This window comes from Serinus canaria, chromosome 3 (assembly GCF_022539315.1).
Source record: "Serinus canaria isolate serCan28SL12 chromosome 3, serCan2020, whole genome shotgun sequence".
Classification (NCBI taxonomy): Eukaryota; Metazoa; Chordata; class Aves; order Passeriformes; family Fringillidae; genus Serinus; species Serinus canaria.
In genome coordinates, this window is record NC_066316.1 from 21056250 (window position 1) to 21082761 (window position 26512).

General features: G+C 41.1%; 2 protein-coding genes across 3 annotated transcripts in view; one reads left to right on the plus strand and one right to left on the minus strand.

Annotated features, from left to right (window-relative positions):
• The window catches only part of USH2A (usherin), a 371525-nt gene extending 370205 nt beyond the window's left edge, over positions 1–1320 (plus strand). The window contains exon 71 of the mRNA XM_050972284.1: positions 1–1320. Within this exon, the coding sequence (XP_050828241.1) occupies positions 1–90 (90 nt within the window). The 3' untranslated portion in view covers positions 91–1320.
• KCTD3 (potassium channel tetramerization domain containing 3) lies at positions 1071–26269 on the minus strand. Of its 2 annotated transcripts, XM_030236394.2 has the most exons (19): positions 25898–26269; positions 25520–25620; positions 22320–22373; positions 20910–20955; positions 19983–20056; positions 19492–19550; positions 19219–19299; positions 18497–18631; positions 17556–17646; positions 15256–15446; positions 11308–11423; positions 8067–8154; positions 7826–7942; positions 6680–6850; positions 5365–5520; positions 4293–4389; positions 2836–3020; positions 2584–2722; positions 1071–2246 (listed from the first exon to the last, which is right to left on the minus strand). In XM_030236394.2, the coding sequence occupies exons 3-19, from the start codon at positions 22346–22348 to the stop codon at positions 1664–1666; spliced, it is 2358 nt and encodes a 785-aa protein (XP_030092254.2). In that variant the 5' UTR covers positions 22349–22373; positions 25520–25620; positions 25898–26269; the 3' UTR covers positions 1071–1663. The 2 variants fall into 2 exon arrangements, with proteins under 2 accessions (XP_030092254.2, XP_030092253.2); XM_030236393.2 differs by lacking the exon at positions 25520–25620.
• Between the last annotated feature and the right edge of the window lie 243 nt (positions 26270–26512).

The following is a 26512-nucleotide window of genomic DNA, read 5'->3' on the forward strand; positions in this document are numbered from 1 at the left end:
TATGTAGATGAAGGAGATCTTGTCAATGTCATCAAAGGCTTCAGCACCGTCACCAAAGAGCACACCACATTCACTGACACCCACCTCTGAAGAACAAAATCAGCTTTTCTAGAAAATGGAAGTGGGTAACTTGCCAAAAGCAGCCTGCATGGCCTTTGCAGGCAGGGATAGGGCTGCTGTTTCCCCACCCCTTGCTCTGGAGTTAACAGATAAAACTGGTTTTTGGGAGGGGATTGGGGAGGGAGGGTAAGTTGGTCTTTTTTTCAACATCCCTTTCACTGTAGAGTAAAAACTGTGTGCTAGCACTGACACCTCAGAAAGGGAAGAGAATAGTTTGACAATCCCTCAGTCATACAGTAGTAAAAGACTGTGAAGGTAGAGGCTCCCATCTTTGTCTCTCATCCAGCTTTCCCAGCTGAGGAGAGTTGTAGGGGCAGGGGAGGGAGGGAGGGGGGCAGGGCAGCATGTTTCGTAAGGAAAAGTCTTTTACACGTCCAAAAACCAGCATGTGGCTAAAAGGGGCCTGTGTGGTCAGATGTCCATGTTTTCTCCTGGCCTGACAGAGCTCCACCACAAAATTGTGTTCATGCACAGGTGAATAAAGAGCACTGAAGGAATTCTTATGAAGTTGTTGTAGCCTTTGTGTTCTCTCACTCCCTCTTCCTCTCCCTCTCAGCTCAAGGTAAAAAACCTAACAAAACAGGTCATTAATAAATGCTGAACTCCAAGCACGCTTTTTCACTTGCTGTCACCTCCTTCCTTTCTGCTTATGTATTACTAATCCACAGGCAATAAAACTTGTTCACCATCCACAGTAAACTAGGTGTAAACAGCAAGCAGCCAGTGTGACACAGGTATGAAATACCATGTCAAGGCACTTGTAATTGAGAATTATTACACCTTGACAGTAAACCTACTCCCATATTCATCTCTGTCCTTTTTCCAGAGAAAGTGACAAGGAAGCCCTCAAGAGACTGCCAGTTGTGTGTATTCTGCCAAGCATATTTTTATGCATTCTCTCAGTCACAATCAGCAAAATCCATCATCTGATACCACACATTTTGAGAAAGTACAAGCAACACTCCTCTGGCAATTTATTTAGACTAAGAGGCAAAATCATATGCTGTTTTGGATAGCTTCCTCCTTAACCTGCACAAAACATTTCCGATATCAGACAGCAGCATAAAGAGCAAGGATCCCATTCATTAAACAAGACTACAGCGGCAGCTGTGTGAATTAGGCAAAATCCACCCAAGACAGCAGCAGTGCTGTACAGCAGTGTGCAGCTGCATCTAAAGGGCATCCTCTGCTCAGCAACCAAGTTTTCCTTTAGCACTGCCCCTTTCCCCAAAACAAAAATAATGACAACATATCACATGCCTGACCACATTTACGCAAGAATGCACAACAATATTTTGGACCAAGTACCGTACTACATTTGGGAGCATTACATAAAGCCACACACTGATGTGGACAACCCTTCAAAGCTTTGGCAGCAGCTAGGAAGTTTCTCATAATCTTACAAGTTTTATTCTGAATAGAATAAAACAGAATATTTATATGAGAACAAAATCCCACTCAAGAAACAACCCACACCATGTAACAGCATGCCTGCTACCAGCCAGAGGGAACCTGCACCTTGTTTTTGCCACCAGACACATTTTCACAAGCCATAGTCTTGGCAGGATGAGTCATTCTTCCGGTGTCGTGGTGAAGCTGCTGTTTTTGTAGGTGATGGAGAAGCTGCACCAGGTAATTCAGGCCCACCTTCAGCAAGGACTGGTGCCGAGGCCAGGAGAGGCGCTTTCTTTCTTCCCAGAAAACCAGCTCCTTCAAATCCCATTTTCTTTTTGCTTTCTGCTTTGGTTTCATTCTCTTCTTCTGGTCCTCTTCTTTTGAGATCCAGAGAATTCTCTGGCAGGCGGTGAACCTCTGTACTGCAACACCCACCTGCATCTGTCATGCCTGTGCCTCGCACTTCAAGTGCTGTTGATTGGACTGCCTTCCTCTCAGCTGCACTGGCTTCAGCTGTTGCCCTCCTGGCCTCTGTCTGGCTTGAATTCCCATTTGCAGCAGCTGCCTTTTCTGTTGGGCTTTTGCTGGATAAGTTAAAAGCCTGGAAGTCCCGGTAGCTGTGAAAGCTCTCTGTCCGCCTTGCTCTTGCCAAGAGGGGGCTTTCTCTGTATGGCCGTACAGAACCGTATGTGGCCGTTTCGTGGATTGTTTCATGGTGCTGCAATTGGAGGCTTCAGAAAATACAAGAAGAGCAGATGTTAGGCTGAGAATAGCAACCTGTTCTTCTGTACACCATTGCTCCCACCTTCTGCAATTACCACTTCAACAGCAATACACTCATCACAGCCACCACACAAAGGCTTCCAGATCACTTCAGATTCTCAGAGGATACTTTGGTCTGCACACATACAAACCAGTAGAAATCAAGGAGTATGTGTGTGTGTAACTTAAGCCACATAGGGCATGAATTCAGAGGCTTAGCTACAGCCTTCAATTCACCAAACCTGATTGCCTACTTGAAAAGCAAAACCTTCAGTGTCTGCAGCTGGTACACCCTTGGTGACTTACCTGGAATTAGATTCCCGAAGCCGGTTTGGCTGAACAACTGAGGTGGCAGGACTGATGTTGGGTGTGGCACAGCGAGATGTACTCAAGTCACACTGGTCCAGCAGCTTGAGCAGCTCTTCCTCTGTTGGTCCACCAACATCTGCAAGAGAGAGAGAGAGAGAGCTCTTAGAGGCCAAGTCCATTTACTGCAGTCAGGCACATCTGAGGACAGGAAAAAGAACCACACCACAGTCCTGGCACAACACAGCCTACCTTTGTCTTCACTCTTATTAACCATGTCCATAGCTGTGGTCAGGTCCCACATCTGGATGCTGCCATTGGAATGTCCAGTGAAGAGGTAGCGGCGTGGCCGGGAGCCCATCCTGCTGGATCCTTCACATTCTCGCACAGTAAATGACGAGATGGTAGTGCAGTCAACTGCCTGGATCTCACAGATCCTACAGGAAGAGAAATCCCAAGTTACCTGCACCTGGCAGAGTCTGGCCACTGAAGTCAATACTGGTTCATTCATTTTCTGAGAAGGCACCAAACTTGCCATCAGAAAAAGACCTTTCCTCCTGATGGAATTCCTCCGCCTGCATGGTTGGCACACAGCTCAGCTGCAGACAATCCCTTCCCACCCCCAGTCCATCTGCACTCTAACTGCTTGCTTATTAGGCAGCCCCCACATGTTCTATGTCCATTTGCTATTTGCAGTAATAAGAAGTTACTCACAACAATGACAGAAACCAGCCCCTTCACAGGCTAGACACTCTAGGAAACTAACCTGCAGAAACAGGCCATTTAAGCACAAAAAGTTATACAAAAAAGATGTACAAAAAATCCAAATATGGTGTATCTATAATGTAGATGTTATCTATAAAGATAACTTTTGTGATATCACAATTGCAATTTCACTTGTCATGGCAGACCTCCATTGCTTTTCTCCCCTTTATTTTAAAAGCTTATGAGGAGTGATGAGAGGAAAAGGACTCCCAAAACTAAGCTGCTCATGCTCTGGGTAATTTGTTTTACTGGCCCTTTGTAGTGAACCTTTCACCCAAGCAGTGCCAAAATAAGTCATAGTGTTGAGGCATCAATGTTTTCATCCATATTCAAAGTTATTAGGCAAGAGTTGCAAAAATGAAGGATAGAACTGAGATGCATTGTCTTTTCTGATCTCTTGTCATCTTCCTAGCCTAACAGGAAGAAAAGCAGCTGTGGAGTTGACAACATTTTTTTTACTATGTTGGTAGCAATGTTAGCAGAATATTATGAAGTCAAGTCTAAGAAAATAATTGAATAGATGACCTAGAAAACAGTACCTCCATTTTAAAGGAGGCCTCTTCAAGGCCAAGTGCAAAGAAAGAGAGAAACCCATTTGTGAGCAGCATAATCCCTGCCACCAGCAACTTCAGCATTAGTTTTGAAATTAAATGTTAGCATGGTACCATGGTTGAGAGTCACATATTCTGTAGAGGCACAGAAATGTTTGTTTTGTGAGCTCCATCATGAAGTGAGTCTCTGATATCAGACTTCTCAAAAAGCCTTTGAGGTTACAGTAATTGTTAAGTAACAGTTCTGTTACTGGCACACAGAGTTCAGCCAGAGCTGTCAAGCTTAGTAGAAGGCTGTCACGTGCAACTGCATGCACTCAGCATGGAGCAGGGAGACATCACCACCTGAACAGGCCTTGTCCTGCCTCTTTCCCCCTTAAAACATGGATGTACCTTTTCCCAGTTGAAGACAGCCTTACAAACAGCTTATTTGTAATGGGAACAACTTTTTGGATAAACACCTGTTGATCATCACGTTCACCAAAGGGTCCTAGAAGAAAAAAAGGAAAGATTACTTGTTTGTTTGTTTCAATCCCCTCAACTTTTTCCCCAAACAGTTCTGAAGACCCAGACTCATATGAGTATGACCACTGCAATTTTAAAGTATCAGGAGCAGGAAGCCAAAGATGTAGCTAGCAAAAGCCATCCAATGGTTAGCACTCTCTACAGATCCAAATCAGTTTTTGTGGTTCTAAGGGACACACATTCTTAAGTTTGCTGTGTGTTCCTGGAGGAATTACTGTGGTCTCTACAATGCTACATTAGGTCTCTATAATAACAGTAAGTAATTTGTTATTTTGCAGCTCCTACATGTCTAAAGGCTTAATCAGATTTCTTGCAGCTGACCCCAGCCTGTGTTCACAGGGCACCCTATTCATCAAAGGTTCATTTGAAAGGCTCAGACCACCAAGGAATCTAAACTACCTGCCTACCCATATTTACCAACACACATTCCTTCAGTACCTTGCTAAAGCACTGTGCTAGCACCCTTTGCCTCTGCAGTTGCAAGGCTTCAGTGAACTTTGTCACCACTTCAAAGTCATTGAAGAATGTTTTCCATGCTTTGTTTAACTCCAGCTGAACAGTGAACTAGAATTGCAGTAGACCAAATGTTTGCTATGCTCATCTGCTTAATACAGTCTCCTGTGCTTTCTCTCATTCTCTAGTTAAATCAGAATTGAAATGTTACATCAGTTTGTTCAAGGGAGAGGTATAGTATCTGTGTTCCAAAGACTTTTTTTGTCTCTTTTTGTGTCATTCAGAGTAAGTCCTTTAAGTGTATTCACTCTCCACAGCCTAAATAATAACTCCAAGTGAATCTTACAGATCTTTGCCATCGTTTCAAAGGGAGAGCAGTGTACAAGAGCTTACACCCGTCATCTTGCATGTTATAGGGCTGAAGCTCTGTTAAACCATTATAAGACTAGTGAAGGTACAGGCACAGCACAAACCAGAGACATCCTACCAATGTCATTTCCAGAGCAGTAACTGCCATGACTCTCGGCTTCCTCCAGGGATAAGATTTTGAATGATGCAAGAGGGGTTGAGCCTGGCTGAGTGGAAATCATACCCCGGAACCGAGTCACAGTCCATGTTCGGACATGGTTGTTATCAGCACAAACTAGAAAGGAAAAGATGTGCATTTACAAGGGATGACAAAACACTCAGATAAACTTCTCTAAGGATCATCTATATGATAGTTTTTCAAGACTGAGCGATCAGCAATTTAGTCAATGTGAGGTCACACAGCATCTCCAGACAATTTTCTAACAGTCTACAAATTCTTGCTGATGTCCTATTTTCTAATAGTTTTGTTTCTTCACTCAGAAATTCAAAAAACTGAGATAGGTGCAACACCAAACTAAGGTCTGGTCTAGCAGCAATAGCCTACAGCCCCTTTCAATCCCCTGTGTGCAGATGCTAGGACAAGATTTCATGAGAGCAGTCTGGCAGCAGAACCCTCCTCACACAACAGCCCTATTCCATTGAATTTATTTATTAACTCAGTTTTGTACATAGAGATGTGCCCTCTCCTGGTACTGAGGGTTTAGCAGCAACTTGCAGGGAAACAGATGACCTCTGGGCTGTTTATTTGCAGTGTAGTTGGATACAATGTTCCTGTTCCTTTTTCTTAAATAACAGGATAGCAGCAGGATGTAAACCAGTTCTCTGCCATACCCTGGCTGCTGGATTACAGATAAAATAGGTTTTTACAGAGGAAGGAGTGACTGCATCTTCTCTGCAAGTAAGACACGTTCCTAAGCATAAGACCAGGACAAGAAGAACAGCACAACAGACACTGGGAGACTGCAGAGAAAAGAAACAGAGACAGCCCTTTGAAGTCACGGGAAGGCTTTTTCTAGGGCCCAGGAGGAGATGGTGCACATTTTGCTGCAGCCCAGAAAGCTCCTTAAAGGCTGTTAAAAGAAAACTAGTGCTGAAGGACCTGCACACAACAATAAAAGTTGACATAGATACATTTGTTTACAAGCCCTTTTATTTCTACAAATGGCAGCCTTGGAATAAGACATAAATGAAAGAGTGAGTTGTTCTAGTATGTGGTCAAATAAAACTTGGGCCTTTCAGCTGCTAAAGGCTTTGAAGGAAGCTTACTTTAAGAAAGAGGATCCAAGCAAATCTAGCCCTTGCCTTATCCCCAGATCTGTCCAGCCCATTTCCATTACATGTGGGAATGATGCAAGTTCTAGAGCATAGCATACAAATACTGCATTGCTCAGGAGGAGGGGAGAAGCACCAATACCCATCTGTGCACACCTTACCTGACACGAGGTGTTTCTCTGAGAGCATGATCTTGGTGACAGGGCTTCGATGAACTGTGAAGGTCTGAAAGAGCTGAGGGCCAGACCCGACAGTCTCAGGGTGCTGCACAATCACCCTCACTGCTCCAGAGCTGGTGCCATATGCAATCTCAATCCAATTGCCACTTACACCTACAACAAGCAACAGCACAGTTGTTCCCCCAGGAATAAAAGCTAGGAATACTGGGGGCCAGGGAAGGAGACAGCAGAAAACAGTATTTCCAAGCTTCCACAGTAAGAAAGCTATGTTTTTTAAATACTGTTTACTCATTATTTTCCCATAAACACTTTGCCACTAAAATGATTTCAGGTTTGTTTGATTCCATACTACATGCTTCAACAGTGTCTTAACAAAAGCCTTTTTTCCCATTCTCCCTTCTGAAAAAAGAAATGGATGAAGTCACATAGTCAGGACATTTTGGCATTCCTCACAGTGCTATGATCTACAGGTGCCACGCAACATTTATTTTTCTGCTTTAATTGGAGACAAATGGGAAAGCAAAGCAAAACAGAAAGAATTACAGTTTAAAAGGTCACTGTGGTATCAATATTATTATGTGAAAGTAACCACTTTCTTCCAGTCCAGGCTATTTTGAGTTTTACTTTGCTTTGGGTTTTTGATGTTGCTATTGTTTCTCTTTTTAATTTAAAAGATAACTGCACCATAATTAAAAAAGCATCATCAAGCTGCTGGAAATGTTTCTTAGCTTATTGGTTATAAAGTCAGACACAACAGCAGGGTTGTGTCTCCCCCTTGCCCAGTTCAGCACAAACTATTTCAGCAAATACAATTTATAACCTAAGTGCCTCTCTGGTGCAAAAAACTTAAAACCTACCAAGATACATTAGGCACAAGCATTATTATAGGAATACATGTAAGTATATGTACCTATTTATACAGATTACAGGTATAAGGGAAAACAGCTATGCCTAGTGTTCATCAGTCATTTGAAGATGATAAATGAAGAAAAATTCTTTCTTTATGTCAAGGCCTACCTTTAACTCTGCTAAGCATCAAGGAAAAGGAAATAGGAAAAGCCCATTTAGAAAACAGGAAAGCACATTTGTAACAAACTCTCAGTGAAGAGACAGTGGTAGAATACTGACTTGTTTTAGGTGTGAGGTAGACACTAAGAGCTGTTATAGCATCATTGGAGGGATCATGGTACAATTCTGTCACAAGAAGATCATTGTCTTTCATTCGAAGTGGGAATTTCTGCATGTCTGTGGGGAGGAGACATTTACTCTCATTAGGCAGAGTTATTCTGATGCATCTTAAGTCAACTAAAGAATGTAACAAAAAACCAGAAGCACCTCCTATTTATTTCACCTTGCTCCCATTTCTTACCTATATAGTAGATAGAACCATTGTTACAGCCCAGCAGCAGGAAAGACCCAGCAGTATCATAGCTTGTGATAGGAACAACATCCTGAACCTAGCAGAAATAGAAAGGAAAAAATAATCAAATCAGGAATTTAGGATGTTACTTCGTCAGTTTTCGGACATTTTTGATGTATTTTGTCAAACATCATTTGAGTTTGGTACTGGACTGAAGCCATTGTGCACACATTGCATGTACAATGGCATTTTTGAAGTACTGCATATTCCTCTACCAAACTGGATCTGAAGTCCTGGAGTTCAGCAGACAATTCAGTACAACTGCTCTGGAAGATCCTTCTCTGTGTGAAGGAACAAAGCTTTGAGAGTTGCTCCTAAACCATGTCTTCAAAAGTAGATTTTTTCCCATAAGCCAGTGAGTGTGTTTCACCCTTTCTGTCTTCTCCCTTATTCCTTTTCTGACAAGTCTTTAAGAGATTTTTGGACCAAGGAACTACATGTTACCTCTCTATGCCTTCTTTTATCCCAAATTTTATCCCTCTGCCAAACTATGGAAATCTCTGCCTCTAGCAGATATATAATGAGGGGTAAAAATTCTTGTTCCATTACACACAATGAGGCCAACCAAACTGGAAGACAGCCCTGTCATATTTTACCTACTGACAACTCAAGGTGAGGTTTAAAATGAGTGCCCTCCTTATTAAAGGATTAAAAGGAACCCCCCTAGGATTCCTCCAAGTGGGACAGAGATTTCAAGCAAAGAAAAAGTTTATCTTCTCCTAGGTAAAGTGTCCTATTTCAAACAATTATTTTTTGCTTCAGCACTGAGGAGGGAAAAGCCAAGAGCCATTTTATCCAGAGCACTCAAACATGTACAGTGTCATGGTATTTGTCCTGTACTCTATGTTTCAGTCAGTTCACTGACTAGACCTTGAATACGAATTAATGGACATTTCAGCCTAAGTTCTCATTTCTCTCTGACCAGCATCATCCTTCCGATTGCTACAGAGACTTGAAAAATCATTTGCAAAATACTTACAATGAATCAGCTGGATAAAAGCAAAACAAACCAACCAAAGAAACTTCCCCACATCCCAAAGAGCTTGGACTCTAAACCAGTACCTCTTCCTAACTTTAGGATGGTCTGTAAGCCCCTAGAAGATTTTATCTTCTTTTCTTCTGCAACAGAAAGAATTGCTTAGTGTTCCTAGATAGGAACTCCAGAGGTGACTCAGCAGCTGCCATTTGCCAAGATGTGAACTTTCATTAGGAAACAGAGCAATCCTGTACAGCAGTCACTGGTAAAGCATAGCCAGTGAGAATCCTCACTTTGCCTAGTAGGATTTTCTGTCACACTCTATTGCTTTACATTACCTTTTACTCTATAGCACTTAATAATCTGCTTCCTTTAAGCTCTCCTTTGCTAAGAATTCCATTACTTATGTATCTAGCACCCACACCTCCTCCTCCTTTTAGCTTGCAACTGAAACACTGCCAGAGGAATAAGCACTAGGGAAACCACACCACCAGTCTGCTCAAATCTCCAAGAAGGGAAGATGCAAGAACCAATAAGACGCAGAGATCAGAATTACATCAGGGTGTAATACATCAGAGATCACAACACAAGGAAGAATAGATTTGCTCAAATAAAAGTAGAACTTAGAAAGACATCAGCCTGTAAGAAGGTGTTGTGCTCTGAAATGCAGCATCAGCACACTGTTCTACAAAACCTCTCACTGAAGCAAGTATGATTGCATCCTAAGTCCAGAGCTGTGGGCAACTCATAGAAAGCAGTCAGTTAAATATCAGATATTCTCATTAGCAATTTAAAGACCAACCCTGCCACTTTACATCTTTATGGGGTTCTTCAAGAAAAGAATATGGTCTAAAGGGATATTAAGATCTACAAGACATTTGTGGGTTGTTTTTTTCTTACTAGCAAAAGAGCCCAAGATACAGAAGGCACCTTGAAATGGTATTGGTTTGGGTTTTCTGTTTGTTGGTTTGGTTTTATGTAGGTGGGTTTTGCTAGTTTTGTGTTTTGTTGACTTTGCTTGCTTGTTTATAAAAGGAGCTATTCTCATCCCCTTGAAAAAAACCCATCCAAAAGGTTTTATAGACAATATAAACTGGTATATATATAGACAATAGAGACTGGTGTATATATATAGACAATATAAGTCTCTCAAAGATTTCGTACTCTTCAATAGGAAATGCTTCCACCAAAGGAATAGTCAGTCAAACTGAGGAACTATTCAGGTGATCAGAAAGATTTCTGTGGCTCCTCCAGAAACAAAGATGATGAACGGGACATCAGATTTTATTTCTTATGACTTGCTCCTTTAGAAAATACTGTTAAACACCAGCTTGCCACATAGCATAAAGTTGTTCCTTAACAGAAGATTTTGAAGGGCATCAGTAGAACTTTAAATAATGTTTTGTTTAATTCAAGGCCACACTAATCTGTCTGTCTCTGATGCAGAAGCAGAGTTATCCCACACCTATTATCTCTTATTTGTTACCAGTACTGACACTTAAGAGTCAAATCAGAACTTAGTCAGCAAACAGTGCAGCAGCCTCAGGTCAGTTCTGCCTCTTGAGATTTGCAAGACATTTTTGGGATTTTCAGTGCATCCAGGTTTTGTGCCACAAAGGTGTACATCCAGCTGCATTACAAGCTTTGTTATTTGAATGCTCAACTGTTTCTCAGACTCATACTGACTCCATGGATCTCTCTATTTAATGTGCATTCTGACAACAGGAATCAGTGCAGCCAGAAGCATCTACACACAAGACAGGCATCATTGGAGTCATGTATTTCTGTTGACAAAGAGTCTCCTATTGCAAAGCAGCTTTGAAGATCCCCAGATACCAGATGGCCTTCTTGTTTTCTTTCAGATGGTCCAGAAATTGCTGTCACACATTCCCCACAATTTTATTTCCTATGATGCTAATGAACTTTTGACAAAGTTAGCAATCCATAAAGAAGTTTAAATACACTGGTACTTGACACTTATTATCCCAAATCACACCACATCATTTGAAAGCTTAAAAAGCATGCTTCTTAGCAACACCAAACAAGGCAACATTCTGCTCACAGGCACAATACCCAGGTGATAAACTCCAAAAAACAAGTTCAGGCTGAAAACCCTGTGTTAAGCATCTCCCACGTGCTTTTAAATGATTTTATTCTCTTTTTACTAGAAAGGCATTACAGCTTGTAAAAAGTGATGTGGAACATTGAACAGACCTGCCAGTGCTGAGTCACAGCATTCCACACTCCAACTTTCCCTGTATGGCTTGTAGCCACCAACTGGTTGCCAATGAAGAAGAGAGCATCTACAGGCACTCCAAGACTGAACACTCCTGCAAAAAATAAAGAGGCAGTGAAGCTCATCTAAAATAAAGAGAAAAACACAGTAACAATGGAATCTCTCCATTATTATCAAATCACATTTAGTCCAGTAGCAAGTAAAGAACAGCCAAAACTGGGTTTGCAGTGTGCTAGGTGAGGCACCATGCATGCAGCAAACTGGGTTCCAATGAATGGCAGTGTGATGTCATTTCTGCTAATACCATCGTTGTTTGGAAAGGATAAAAGAGGCAAGAGAAGTTAAAAGAGCCCTTATGAAATATACAGACATTTTCCTACAGCCATCAAGTTCTCAAACAGTTTTAAAATAAATAAAAAAATTATATTACAGCAAACAGGAATTTTTGTCGTTCTGTGGGTTTTTATTTAGCTGTGACTATGAAGCATCATTTAAGAAGCAATAATTTAATGGGTTTTGCAAATTTGTGTCATACTAGTTTGCAATTACCAGTTAAAATATTACAAATTCTTAATAACTTTTTTTTGTAAGTGTGGTCAAGTAAAAATATTTTGAAAATGGATTTCAGGAACTAAATTTGACTGCAAGGCTTCAGCCTTATTCTTTGGAAAAGACTGAACAACTCAAATGTGACCATATTTGAATATATTCTTATTTCTCTTTTAGTAGAAATACTTGAACTTAGAAAAATAAGCAGCCTGCAAAAGCTTCTTATTTCTTTTCATTCCCAGATCTTTTATTTGGTTGCAGTCCATAAGCAGAGAGTACAGGCTAACAGGCTCTTAAAACTTGAAGCTATAAAGGGAAGCAGTTTCACCAATCATCACAAACTATTCAAATGTGGAAGATAAAACTTACCAGCAAATAATTGCTGGCCTTCCAAGTAAAGGAAATATGTCATCAAGAACATTTCACTTAATAAAAATCAGCACAGTGCAGCTCTTGACAGGCATTGATGGCTGTGGTTGTAGTCAACCTTAACATCTGAGGCCTTCCACAAAATTGATCCTTTGAGCTTCCAAGTCTCATCATAGATCCAACATTAATAACTTTAATTGAATGTGGACTTGGATAGCATACCACATTTTGTACTACTTATTGGCCATGCATTTAAAAGTTACAGCGTACTCAAAAGGCCTGAGGTAATTTCCAAGTTTGCCAGCTATGAAGTCCAGCAAACTGGCCCTGTAATTAACTTGGGTTGTAAATAATTCTGGGCTATGTTTTTCTGCCTGGTAAGTACAAAAATACTGGGGATACATTACAACACCAAAGTGTCAAGCTTCACTCACAGATTTCCTATTGCATCCTGCTCACTCTATATATTTATATTACTGCTCACTAATATACCTTAACTGCAGCAGATAGCTATTGTCAAAACAAGAGTATCCAATAGCTGGAAAATTCCTCAGCATTGTTTAGGACAAATTCAAATGAACAGACTGTCATTCCCACACAAGTATCAGCCCTCTGTAACATCAAAGAAGGAATCTGAGGAAGTTGTTTTAATTATGGTGCTAAACCATTTTCCAGGGCAAAGTACAATCATTCAATGCAGATAAGATTCAGCAGTACAGGGCACATGAAAAAGGCAATAACAAAAAATCCACAGAAACAACTAGAATTGATTACTCCAGAGAAGGATGAGGCTCGAGGAAATCAAGGAAGACAGCTTGAATGGTCTGGAGGAATTTGAAGTGTCAGTCCTGCTTAGGCTCAACAATCTTGAGACTTGTCCACAGGGGAGACAACACTATATGTAATGACAGGCTCTTGTCCTAAGGGTCCCTCTCAGTAAAATAGTGCTTACAGCAGCAAGCCAGCAGCAATGTCTTATGTAAGTAATATGGAAAGGGAAGAAAGCGCTCTGGGAGAGCTCTATCACAGAGATGCCAGCCCACACAGTTTGCTGGGGATGGTGTTGCCAGGCCCCAGCAACTGTTTGGAACAAGTAGTTTCTTTCACAAGATGACAGCAATGTACTGTATCTCTAACACAAAGCAGCACTGCCAGCATTTGTCTCTACAAGGAAACAAAACAGCTACGTTCAAGTTATAACTGTTAAACACAAGCATTTTTTTAAACCAGTCAACATGACCTATTATCCAAAAGAACAGCAATACATTTTGGTCAATGTCAGTCTGACTGGGAATTTCATCCTGCAGGCACTTTCTGTCTGTTTCCCCCCTGCTCCTGCCCCAAGTGGAATTACTCTGTTTCACAGTGTCACTTGAAGGCAGCACAGCCTGGTTAGCAAAAGTCCTTGCTTTAGTTTTGTTGCCATTTTCAGTCATGGTCTAAGCTATCAGAACTTTATGATACTGGCATATTTTAGAGTTTTTATTTGAATTAAAAGTCCACTTATGGTTTTTTGTGTCTCTTTGCATTTGCTTAAAAAAAAAAAAATCTAAGATGCTGCTTCTTGTATCTTACTGCAAATCCCAAGGTAACACAAGTAGCTAATTGAAACCAGAAAATGCAGGAGGAATGCAATGGCAGCGTGGTTAAAGCCATGCCTGTTACAGGAGTACAGCTGTCACACCAACTCTTCCCTGTCCTTAAGATTCAGTCAACGGGAGCAAAGGAGAAGAAAAGGCTTCTCAGATCTGATAATTACTCACTGCATTTATTGGAGATAATTTCATAGTCAACTCTTAGACACACCTTTTGTATTTTTTTTAAAATACAATGGAATCTCCTTTTCCATTTTGCTGACCAAGATTATATGTAAGAACTCTAAGAGTCACAAGCAAAAGAGCAGTACACAGCTCACACAAGACCTTTGCCTTTCCCCATCTTCAAATATGATTTAGTGCTTTCACAAAATCATGCAGGAAAAAAAAAATGCAACATCCATTAACACAGCTAGAAATTGCCTGAGAATCTGTCAAATAAGCTCTTCTTTAAAGGCACATGGGTCAAAACTTGAATTCAGTAATTTTGACTTTAATTAATGGCGACTATAATTCTCAAGGCTTCAGCTCTGGAAATACATCTAATAATAAATTAGCTCAGCATTAAGTTTCAGAGAAAAGTGCTCACATAACCAGACTGCTGTCATACTTTGCTAGCAGTATCCACTGCCAGAGGAAACAGACATTACTGGCATAGCAGTGGTTATTCAAACACCAGAGATTAGGCTAGAGGAAGTTCCAAATACTGTTCCCCTCAGTACCTCCCAAATTTGCCCTATATTTGAGCAGCAATGACTCACACAAGCCATCAGATAGTACCAGGGAATATTTACCTCAGGAAATGTCTTCTTGCTGTTTCTAAAGCTTACGATTGCATCCTTCAGTGCCAAGGTGTACAAGGAGTAATTCCTGTATGCTTAAAGGAATAGTGTGGGCCTTTTTTCTACCCTGACACTCAAGTTATAGACTCAAGAAATTTTCATCTTCCAGACTCCATTTATGAGCCACATTTCTCTATGCAAAAATGTGGCTTTAACAACACAAAGGAAAGGAAAGAGCAGAATCACTTTGTATCTGTAGGTTTCCACCTCCAAAGCTTAGTTCCTTTGTGTTACAGCCTAGATTCAAATGCAAGTCTAGGGAAATCTTAAACTCTTAATTTGAATTTATACACAAAAATAACCAATACTTACTGTTCAAACTGAACCGTAAGTATTGGTTACTCAGTGCTCTTTTATTCTCCATCTCTTTGATTTTGAGACAGGATTCCTGGTGCAGAACTGAAGGAAGTTAAAACACTAACAAGTTGCTGCACTATAGCTTGTTTTTTCAACCTGTGAAAGTGAATACTAAACACCAGTAATCACACATACCTCAGAACAAGGTCTCAGACTTCCTTCTAGTTAAACACACACACAGAAGAGAAAAAACAAAACAGGTAATGATAGGTACCAATTTCACTGCCACTACCACCATCTTGAATGCTCCACAAGATAATGCTACTCTCCGAGGCAACTGCAACCATCTTGTCCTTGTCTCCATGAGGTCCTCCAACCACCTTGGCATTGAGAGCCACCCGCTCAATGGTCCAGTCCAGATAGGGACTGGTGAACACCTGCTGCCACCCAGATGACTCTTTGATTCTGGAAGGGCAAAGGGGAGAACAGGGAGCAGATGTCAGAGACTCAGGAAGAGATAGCCCAGGCTAATCCTGAACCAGTGTGGATGATTCAGTCTTACAGTCTAAGTCACAAACTTCAAATTCTAGTTAAGAACTACAGTCTACAAGAATTGCATTTTTTCCCATTTTGAAGTCTGATATTGCGTATTATTTCAGTGCTTTGCTGCTGCTGGGCTTTTTCTTAATATAAGCACATATGATATGAAAGTTATAAGATGGAGCCAAAAGCTTGGGCTAACAAACACTGGATAATGAGGTTCAGTGTAAGACTTTAGAAGAAAACTCTATTAATCTCCTTATATATCATGCAAGAAACCAAATCATGCTTTAGCATAAAACTCTCCTCTCCAGACACATTTTCTATATATGGTGTACTGTAAGCAGATAATACTGAACTGACTGTAAGCTTTATTTTTAATGAATAACTCCCCCATACATTTTTAAGATTTACATGCTGTAGGAGCAATTTATCGTACTTAAATTCAGGCAATAACTTAGATACTTTGCAATGGAGCTAAAGCAGACGAGATCTCTGCAGTCAAGTTATAGAAAATTAAAAGCAAAAAGACTTTTTAGCACTGTTGCCATTATTTCACTTCAGTGTTGCATCCTGCCTGGAGCTGAAGCACCCACCCATGCAACATGCAGAAGTTGTAGTGAATAGATTTAAGAGCACAATTGCAGCAGCAAGACTCTGAATGCAACCAAGACATTCTCACAAACCGTATGATCAAATTTTAAAATACTTTTATCATACTTCAAAATTAAAAAAAATATTATCTTTAAGATGCCCTGTACTTTGCTCTAGAAGAATGGAGGAGGGAAAATTCCACCACTGTATTCCTAGAGCTCCTTCAAGTTTTGGAAGAAAAAAATACAGGACTGCTACCTTGAGTCTCTGTGAAGAAAAGCAGCACTTTAAACTGGCATGTTGACCTGCACCCTCTGTCACCAGCCATTCAAGTCTGACATGGTTTATCAAAAGCATCACTAATGACATAATTTCAATGCCAAAAAGTCTTGTTAAGTAGTTTACCAAACAGGAAAGAGGCAGAATCTTTCAAAAGTGACTTAGCAACCAAGGAAAACAGTCAGAGATAAAATCCTAAAAAGGGGACAATTAGCACAAAACCAATTCCCAATCATTGCCTCTTTCTCTGTCAGACAAAATTATTAGGCAGAGCAAGGGAATCACATTTAATACAAATTAAAGCCAAAAAATTTGCAGTGGTGAATGTAAGTTAGATGTGATTAAAGTTACAAAGTTTCAGCAACTGAGTTAGTATTCTAGAGAGTGAATAAGCAGCAAAGTATGGCTTTAGCTTGGCAGTAAGCAGAAAGAAGCTGTTCATATTACGTTCTTCTCCCCTCTTTTTCTGAACCACAGTATGACAACCATGTTCGATTGGTCTGGGCAACAGCTTATGTTAAAACATTACTTTCCATCCAAAAGACAGCCACCAATTAAATCAAGACTATAAGATGTGAATTAAAGACAGCTTCTGTAATGTGGAGGTGTTGCTTATCTTCACCTGATCTTAAAAAATAGCCAGTTTGAAAAATATCTTCAATATCTTGAAAACAGCCATCCAAGTGAAGCAGCAAGTGTTTAACAGATCTGCTCAGCTAAAAAAACCTGAAGACAAGGTAGCAAAATTATGTAGCAAAAATTCATTAATTTCCAGCTGATAAAAAAAATTATGTAGCAAAAAATTCATAACTTCAGCTGTTTCAGCTTCCTTGACAGTGTAACATCACAGACTGTTTCCAAACTCACAGCAGGAAAATTTTTAAAATTAATTTTCCATTGAAAAGCCTGCTTTAAAACAGTTGTATTGGAGTCCATTTGCAACTTTTTCAACAGTATCAATAATTGACATCAAAGCAAAATTTGAGTTCCTATCAAGCATTTTATTTTCACCAAAAAAAAGAGCAGCAACTCATATTCATAGGAAGAGACTGAATGCATTTATCTACTGCTATTTCAGAGTAAGAATTTTGCTTTGTTCTTAGCCAATAATAATGATTTTTTTTTAGCCTCCTGTAAACTGATAGACAACTCTATTCCTACCTGTAGCAAACAGCAAAATGGGCATAGGCAGCTACTATCCAATTGTGGTGGCCAGCTACTATTAGGACTTTGCGTGGGTCCACAGGAAATCCTAAAAACAACAAAGTTGAAGTCAGGCAAGTGACGAGTATTAGATGAGCAGAAACATCTATAACAGGATAGAGCTCTCTGCTAGGATGTGCAACAGAAACTTTGATAATTAACTTTTCAAGAATCCTTTTCAGCAAGATTCTAGTTCACAGTATTGCTCCTCACAGCCTTGATATGCTACAGAACTAATGCTTGAAGAATGCACCATTTACCTCCTTTTACCCAGGAATGCCTGCTTCCAAACCTCTAGCAGCTCACTAAGAATGAGCAATTCACATCCTTCTTTTATATTACATAGATTTCCCTTTAACATAGTCTAGATTTTCCTAACACTGCTACGATTTACAGGATTATGACAGAAATATGACACTTCTAACAGTACCATTTTGCTTGCAAAGTCAAAAGCTGGAAAATGACAGAATTCAGATCTATCTCACTTACAATTTTTCTGTGCAGACTACCTTTACTCTAAAAACTTGACTCTTTCAGGGCAAGTGAGGCATCAAGAACAAGGAAGAGGTAGAAGAGCAGGAATTAGGCCCTGAAAAAAGACCAAAGAGACAGTGGCCACTCTGCTTTTTATTATGGTTTTAGTACAGTATAAGGAATTTGTCTAAGGGGCCATGCTAAGACTGCATGAAGAACTTTGATTTGCCTTTCTCTCGCACCTGGACTGTGAAGCAGTGAGCCTTCAATTCTGTATAGGGAGTAATCTTTAACTAAGTAGTCAGCAATTTTAACCAGGCAAACACAGAATATCAGATTTAAACCAGATACAGCCACACAGTTCTTATTTCCCAGAGACAAGCATCTTTGCAATTTGCTTTGATGTTAAAAGTGACACTCCTCACCTAGTCTGACTGTACCTTCCCCTGTACCAGCAAGTGTAGGCTGGACACCACCTCCGTGCATCTCACTCTCGTTCTGACCCGTCCTGATGTCAGTCAGTGGCCCAGTAGTATTATTTATCTTACGGCTGGGAATGCCTATTAAAAAAAAAAAAAAAAAAGGTTTGTGTCCCTCTTCACATTTCAGCAATATAACAGATATTAGTTCACTTTAGAAATACAGGTTAACACTTGGGCATTTTGATGAAAATTTAATTTATCTGCTACAAGTAACAGGCAATACTGTAACACTGAAACAGGAAATGCTTTTGCTCTCTACACTGACATTCACCATCTAAGGAATTATCTTCAGAAAACCTGTCAATAATTGGCAAGATATCCTTTAGACTTCAGGTTAATACACAAAATGTGTTCATCTCTACAGGGAATTTAAAAAGTCTAACAGGTACTCATGTTGGTAAAGGAAAGCTCATTAGTGGTGATTTGTCACTAGGCAATAGGACACCCAAGGTAACTACGTTCAGAAAGAAGAAAGCAGCCCATGCTGATGACACTAAACTGAAAGGCTCCTGAAGAACCTCTGCTCTTGTGTACAACCAAACACAGCCTGCCACACCCCCTGCCCAGTATTCTAAACACGCTGTTTGTTACAGCACAGAGATCAAAGTCCTAGGTTTAAATCACAAGTGACAGCAAACAACATCAGACCATGAATATAAGAATACCTGGAGGAGGTAGGTAGCCATGAAAAAGGACACTGCCACAAGATGAGCGTTCCAGTTCTTCACATAGTAGCAATCTTCTCACTAAGGAGGAAACCCAGATATGACCGCAGCTTTCACTTCCTTGAAAACATTACATTATCTCAAATATCCTTCCATTTTTATAAACTTTTACTTTGAAAATCTTCAGGGTTACAACTGCCCAGGATTTGTCAGTAGAGCATTACTACAACAATAATAAGATGAGATTCTCACATTAAGAAAATAAAACGTTACCTAAAGGAGTGATTCCATAGAATTCAGCTTCATGCCTGAGAACATTAATACTCACTCCCCTACAGAAATAGGGAAAAAACCAAAAACCAACAAGAACAACGTGAGCCAATACTTTGAATATAAATGCTTGCATACAACTGGATATTACAAATCTAAATATCAAGCTACCTAACATTTTATAGAATTACCACAAAATGCATTCAACATGCTGATATTTGAGATTTCAAAGTGGTCTTAATTTGACTCAATTTTCATTAAAATAAAGGTACAGGAAAAATAAAGAAATACACTGCAAGAAGTGGTCTACATTACAAGAATCTACTAGCAGAACAGAATGTCACCATTTCTGTTTCCACCATGACATACATATACTCTAGGCCTGGCCCAACATCTGTGAGGGAGCTGAGCTACATACCAGGCACCCAACTAGATGAGTAAGATGAAATAGTCATCACTTGAACACACATTTTGGATTGAAATTAACTTCTTACCGTAAGTCTAACTCCTTTGTGCGAAGGAAATTTAAAATGGGTGCAAATGCTGCTGGATCTCGATCAATAAATATCTGCAAAGAAAAATGTCTGTCCTTGAGTACTGCTACGGAACAACCATCAACTAAAGTGCTATTTTATGCTGGATGTGGGAAAGAGGAGTTGAAGATAAGGAAGTGAGCAGAAGAACAAAACTCAAAGCTTTTGAGCCTCTTCTTTGTTCTCATTATTCTACTGCCCACTAATTAAACATTCCTATAGGACATATATACAAACACTGTTGCAAATAGATGGCACTTAATAAATCTGTTTTTTGGGTTCTAGTCTCCACAAAGGATAATGGATGCTTTTACTTTCTAGCATGTGTTCAATATGCAGTAACTGTAATAAGATCTCAAGACAGGTTTTGACATTTTTAAATTCAATTGCCATCAAAACTACCTCTACACTTGTAGCAAAGTACTGTGTGCCTTACTACTGCTGAACAAGAGTGCTGTAACTATAGTTTCCTGTTTAAGAATATCACACCCACAGACTGAAATGGCCATGGCTACATGTTTTTGCCAAAAAAAAAAAAAGTGACATTTCCAGGGTGGATTACTCAACTACACAGGTGATGCCTGTCTAATAAAAATCACACATCGCTGCAATACAGCAATTAGCATCTGCTCTGTTTAAGAAAAGCAGAGTTGCTGTTTCTGCATTACCTGCATAATGGGCATAGAAGTATGAACATTGTTTCAAGCTAAGGGAAACTGAACAAAGATGAGAAGCAAGAAAGCCAGAGGTGTCACTCATTTTCAGTGAAAGTTTAGCCTGACTCAGGCAGTGTAATTCCATTAGCACCCACAGTGGAAATGCTTTAGGAGAGAACCTAACCAAAAGCATAACATTGAAGTAATGAGTTACAGCACGTTCATTACTCACAGCACCAGTTTCATCCTTTAGTGTTGAAATTCTTCCGCTCAGCAAACTGAAAAACAGGAAATCTTCATTAGATGTCTCCCAGAAATGTACTAACACAAACATAGGGTAGGAACACTCTGGGTCAGTTAGCTCCTTGGTTACTTTTTGGTAACACAGTTTATCAGGGCAAACAAAGCAGCCAGAATGCTGGAGGAGTGAAATATCTCTCCTGGGCAAAGGAGAAATGTATGCACACCTAAGGAAAGTCTCAGAACTGCATCATAAGGACCTTCAGATTTCCAAAGAAAATAAACACAAGACCTAGGCTGAAAGGATGTAAAAGTTTTCCCAGGCCCTTAGAGGGCTGTGTAGTTTGTTAAAATCTAGTTAAATTGGTAAAAGCTGCTGAAGCAAAAATGATGAGTAAACAACCCAGTCTGTGAGGACAAAAGTGGCACAAGTTCATTTTTACACAATTCTACTTCAAAGTTTTTCTCCCATCAGATCAAACTACTTTTTCTCCAGACCCATATAAAATACAATGTCAAAATCTCATTTTACAGGTAAGATGGACACCAACAGCTTTCACTTGATTCTGGACAACAATTATCTGAGATTTTCCAGTATTGGATAACTTTCAGAACAACCTCCTTAGCATATTTTGTGTTGAGAGACTGGGGAGTAGCATGAGACTTCCTCCTTGTGCCTTTCCTTGCACGCCTCAAAGAAGGTGACATTTCCCTGGCATTTCATTTATCTGAACATTTCAGTAAAATAGGAACAGGAAATGCTGCATATGTCAGCTGCTAGGCTTTCATTGGGAAAGACATCTTGAATGTAAAAATTAAATGTAAGGAAGAAAAATTGCCAGCATTTAGGTCTTCCTCTGTGCCTTTAGGATTAACTGGGGTCATAGAGGTACAGTAGCTGCAGAACAAAATCTAAACCTGCAGAACTAGTAATGGCACTGATGTAAATAGAGGATATTCAATAATTCAACAGCTTCTGCATCACAAGTTAAAACCCTCAAAACTTTGAGGTAATTCAGAGTAGAGCAATAACTCGAAAAAACCCCAGCCCAAACCAAACAAAAAATGTTAAAGGCACTGCTAATGCATATGGCCAGTAAGATCACAAGTGGTAACAGAGTCACAGCCAGCGGTGTGCCCCCTTCCTGCAGAACTGGAGGTTATTTCCACAATACTCTATCCAAAAAGTGACAGCTCCTCAGCACATATAAGCTGCCGTGGCTACATTCAAGCAAAAAGATGCCTCTTGGGTAACAGCTTACTTCAAAAGAATCTGTCCCATTGCTTGAGATGGGGGGAAAGCACTAATACTATTTACAACATAAATTAAGAACTGAGAACATAATTTTTTTTAATGACTGTTAATTTGTGTTTGCTGAATGTGATGATATATTATAAATACCTGGAAAAAAAAGAGTCTGGAATCCACATCAGTGTTTGTCTTGATGTGCTGAACCTATGAAAACAAAGTTACAAGTTCAGAATCAAATGTAAAATTGGAAGCAAGACTGCTTTATCTAAAATTCCTTGATTTGCTCTACAAAGATAATATCAAACAGGTTGAGGAAGTTTGAGATGTTTAAAACACCTGGAACAAGTCAGAAGTTGCAGATTCTTTACACACATAGTCCTTAAGCATGAAGCAGGACCATCTGGAGACCACAAAAGTAACATGCTTTATATGTTTGTAACACACTGTCCCAAACATCCTGTATTTCCTGGTTCCCACACTTCAACATTAATGCTTGCAGAAAACCTCCCACAAAACCCAAACACTGCTCCACACACAAAACCCTAACAGTAAAATATATATTTATCATCAGTGTGCTGCATTTGTCATTAACTGCACGCTACTCTGCTGCTCTTACTTAGGACTGAAAGGGTGCTACATTATGAACTGCAAAAGACTACAGTGAGCTTCAACTTAATATTTCATAGGAATATGAATTATTTGCCATTTTTGTATTTGGGCCCCTCTTGGAGAGGGGGGAGGGGCAATAACAATAACAGTTAAGAGAAAAAACCCCATTATTTACTCTTAATCATATTGTGAAATAATACAAATTATAATATTACTTATGATGCCAGACAATACTTTACATAATAAATAACTATGGAATATTTATTACTACTTCTGGTTTTGATTTAACATGAAGGAAGACAACTGAACTGGCAGCTTGGACAATGAGCTCATGCTCTGCATCACTCACTGGCTGTACATATCCTCTTACTAGTGCCATGACTAAAATACCTCTGGTGACCTCTTCATTAATGGAAAACAAAAAGGATACACAAAAGTAAAATTCCATTGCAACTTGCCATCTAGTATGGGATTACGAAATACAAAACATTTTTTGAATAAAAATACTTAGTCATAATTTATATAATTTTTACTGCTAGTATTTTCCAGGTTTGAAGAGGGGGAAAAAAGTAAACAAACCCCATTACTTTATGCCCCCAAAGAGGCAGAAACAGAGAGGCTAATTGGAACTATATAAAACATGGATTGTGCATCTGCTCACTGCAAACAATGGCAAATCTGTTCTTAACAGAAGAGCTACAGTGTCAGCGTTCTAAGCACAAGCATGCACAAAGCCTTTAAAAAAAAAAAAACAAAACACTTCTCTAATATACTTCTAAGTAGTTTTACTCAGCTTTTCTTATCAGTAATACAGGTCGCTACCTCTGTCTAAGAGTAAGAGATGATTAAATTAACTATTTTATAGCATGTAAAAACAATGAATTACATTAATTTTATCCAGAATTAATCCAGACACTGCTTGTTACTATAGGGATTGATGCAGCATCATCATCATCCTCTTTCAATTTTATCAGCGTGTTCAGACAGCCCCAGGATTTCCTGTCTGTAATTTAGCACTGTGGTACCAGTTTACTAAGCAATAGCTCATACTAACATATACTTTAGAACTTTTACTACATAGGCATTAATCTATGTAAACACCCAGACAGAGTCCTCCTTTCCAGATGCAGAAAGAAGCTTAGCCAGCAACATTTACATGCACTGGCATATCTGCAGCTCCATGCAGCAGTCAGACAGGCCTCATAAAAGGAAAACTAGGCAAACCCAGGGCAAATCCAGGGCAAAATCCTCAAAAGACCCTTAGCGTATGCCAGTTTAAAGTTATTTGAAAGAAAATATAGGAAACTGGAAACAGAGGTGACAAGTGAAAGCTACAAAACAACCATTTTCAAAGTCTATTTTCCTTGCAGAGTTACATTATATCCAGAGGGAGATACAGAGTCAAAAGAATTCATCCAATTTGATACAGTAATTTCTGTGAACATTAACTTGAAAGAGACTTTTGTTCACAGTAAAGGACCTCACTGAAGTTGTAACCAGGAAGTGACAGAGCCATCACACACAACAGAGAAGTCCTGACTGTCCCAGGGAGCAGTGGGGACCTCGTGTCTGAGCATGGAAAAGCTGGGGTTTCTGTAGTACGTGCTCCACAGCATAACCTGTGTCAGAAATAGAGGGGATTGCTCATTTCCTCCTCTCATACAATTCTACAAACGACACTAAGAGTTTCAGGTTTCTAGTGAGAGTAATGAGAACTACTGAAGAGGAGGAAACATGTACAGTACCCTACTCCTACCCACTTGCTGTGCACATCATCCACTCCACTATCAGCTAAGAGTCACCTGCCTTTGCAAACTGAAAAACATGGCTCAGGTGTAGTTTTCAAAGGACATGGGCACTAGAAGGGAAGCTGAGCTTGCAAAAGACCAAAACTTCTCACACAGAAGTACTACAGTGCAGAGTCTCTCTATTAAAGGGGAAATATCCATGCACACATATCCTATTGCTTACATCCAAATGTTGACTAATTTGCCTCATTCTTCCCACCTCTCTGTGTAGGCAAGCCCTCGGAGGGTGTGTATTTCTTCCCTGATTAGTGCCCTTTCCATAATTCTCTCTTCTCTGCAGAGGCATTTAATAAGGAAAGCAGCTTTAAGATTCCACAGGTAATAAAATCCTAAAAGTTAAACTGGTCTGTCATTTCAGAAAGAGAGTTCACTGAAGAACCTTATGCAGCATAACATGAAATCTGGTCCAAGCCTACATCAAAGTTATCCTGAAAGTATCATTACAGGTGAGTTTCGCCTGTACAAGTTACAAGCAGTTTCTCTGGGTTCAACCAGGTTCTTAATGTCTTACTAAAGCAAAGGAATTCTGCATCGATTTCTATGGCACTCTGGTTTAAGAAAGGCTGCAGCACACAACTTAGTTATCAGATCAAGCCCATGCTCTGAGTAATCCAAGAAAATTCTTAAAATAGCAGTAGTAGTTCCTCCTACTTATAGCTGTCTCCACGTTGTGCACGATACTTTGGGAAACACATTACTTCAGTTTCCACGAGCTACAGTAATCTGAATGGTTTCACGCCTGAGCATTTTGACAGGAATGTTTGCACTGTTTATCACGCAGATTCTGACTATAGCTGTTCCACAATTCTCTGCCTCGGCCTGCCAAAACCTCTAATCTGCCAGCTTCCACACTTCAGTGTACATCTGAAAACAATACAGCTCTTTATTCTCGTTGATACCAGCAGTATCACATCAATGATTTTAATATCTTACTCTCTGGGGCTGCTACACGGACTGTTCACTAGAAGCCTACGGATGTGACGGCAAAGCAAAGCTTCTATCCCCGAAGAAGCAGGATTCCCGGAGTCTCTAAGCTGTATGTAGAGCAGGCTTGTCCTGGCATCGCGGGCAGACACCACGCGAAGCTGCCAACCCGCCCCGTGTCCGCCTCGGGTACCCCCGGCCCCGCAGAGCGCTGGGTGAAGGCTCGAAGGCTCATCCCGGCCGTGTCGGGGGCAGCGCCGGGGCGCAGAGCCCCGCGGGGCAGTCCCAGGGGTGGCCGAGCCCCGCTACGGCCGGAGGGCCCCGGCAGGGCCGCTGGGCGCTGCCCCTCGCCCGCCACCGCCGGCCCGGCCCGGCCCGCCCGCTCACCTGGTGCCGCCCACGTTGAGCTGGATGATCTCCCCGCTCCCGGCGCCGGCGAAGCCGCCGCCGTTCCCCGCCATCTTCCCCGCCGCCTGCTCCAGCCGGCGCCCGCCGCCGCCGCCTCCTGCCGGGACCTCGCGGTCGGGAGAAGCAGCGGCGGAGCCGGGCGAAGGCGGCGGGGAAGGAGGCGGCGGGGGATCGCCCAGCGGCGGCCGGGGCAGGGTCGGCGGCCGGCCGGGCTGCGGCCCGACGGGCTCCCGGCGCTCAGGCCCGGCCAGGGGCGGAACGGGCCATGGCAGCACCTGCAGGAGGAGCGGGGCCGGCGCGGGCCGAAGGGCCGCGGAGCGGTGGCGGAAGGCGGGCGGTGCGGGAGGCGGGGCCGGCCCGGCTGAGGCGGGAGGAGCCGGCGGCGCCCGCGGCAGAGACGCGCCCGGAAGGGGCCGGCGGGGCCCGCCCGCCCCGGGAGCCGCGTCACGCCCGGGGCACGGGAGCCGTGGCACCGGCGCTGTCGTCTGGCGTGGTTTAAAAGGAACTGGGAGCCGCCAGCGACCCCCGCCTAGAATAAAGAAAAGGGCAACGGAGCCGGTGAAGGATCTGGGAGCGCAAGTCCTGTGAGGAGCA

Excerpts from the sequence above, each read along its gene's own strand:
- KCTD3 (XM_030236393.2), bottom strand. The coding sequence starts at position 25,971 with ATGGCGGGGAACGGCGGCGGCTTCGCCGGCGCCGGGAGCGGGGAGATC. Across the intron at positions 20,956-22,319 it reads CCAGACTCTTTTTTTTCCAG|TTTGCTGAGCGGAAGAATTT; the intron begins GTATTTATAATA and ends CCTGTTTTTCAG. Across the intron at positions 20,057-20,909 it reads TAAAGGATGAAACTGGTGCT|ATATTTATTGATCGAGATCC; the intron begins GTGAGTAATGAA and ends TTTTCTTTGCAG.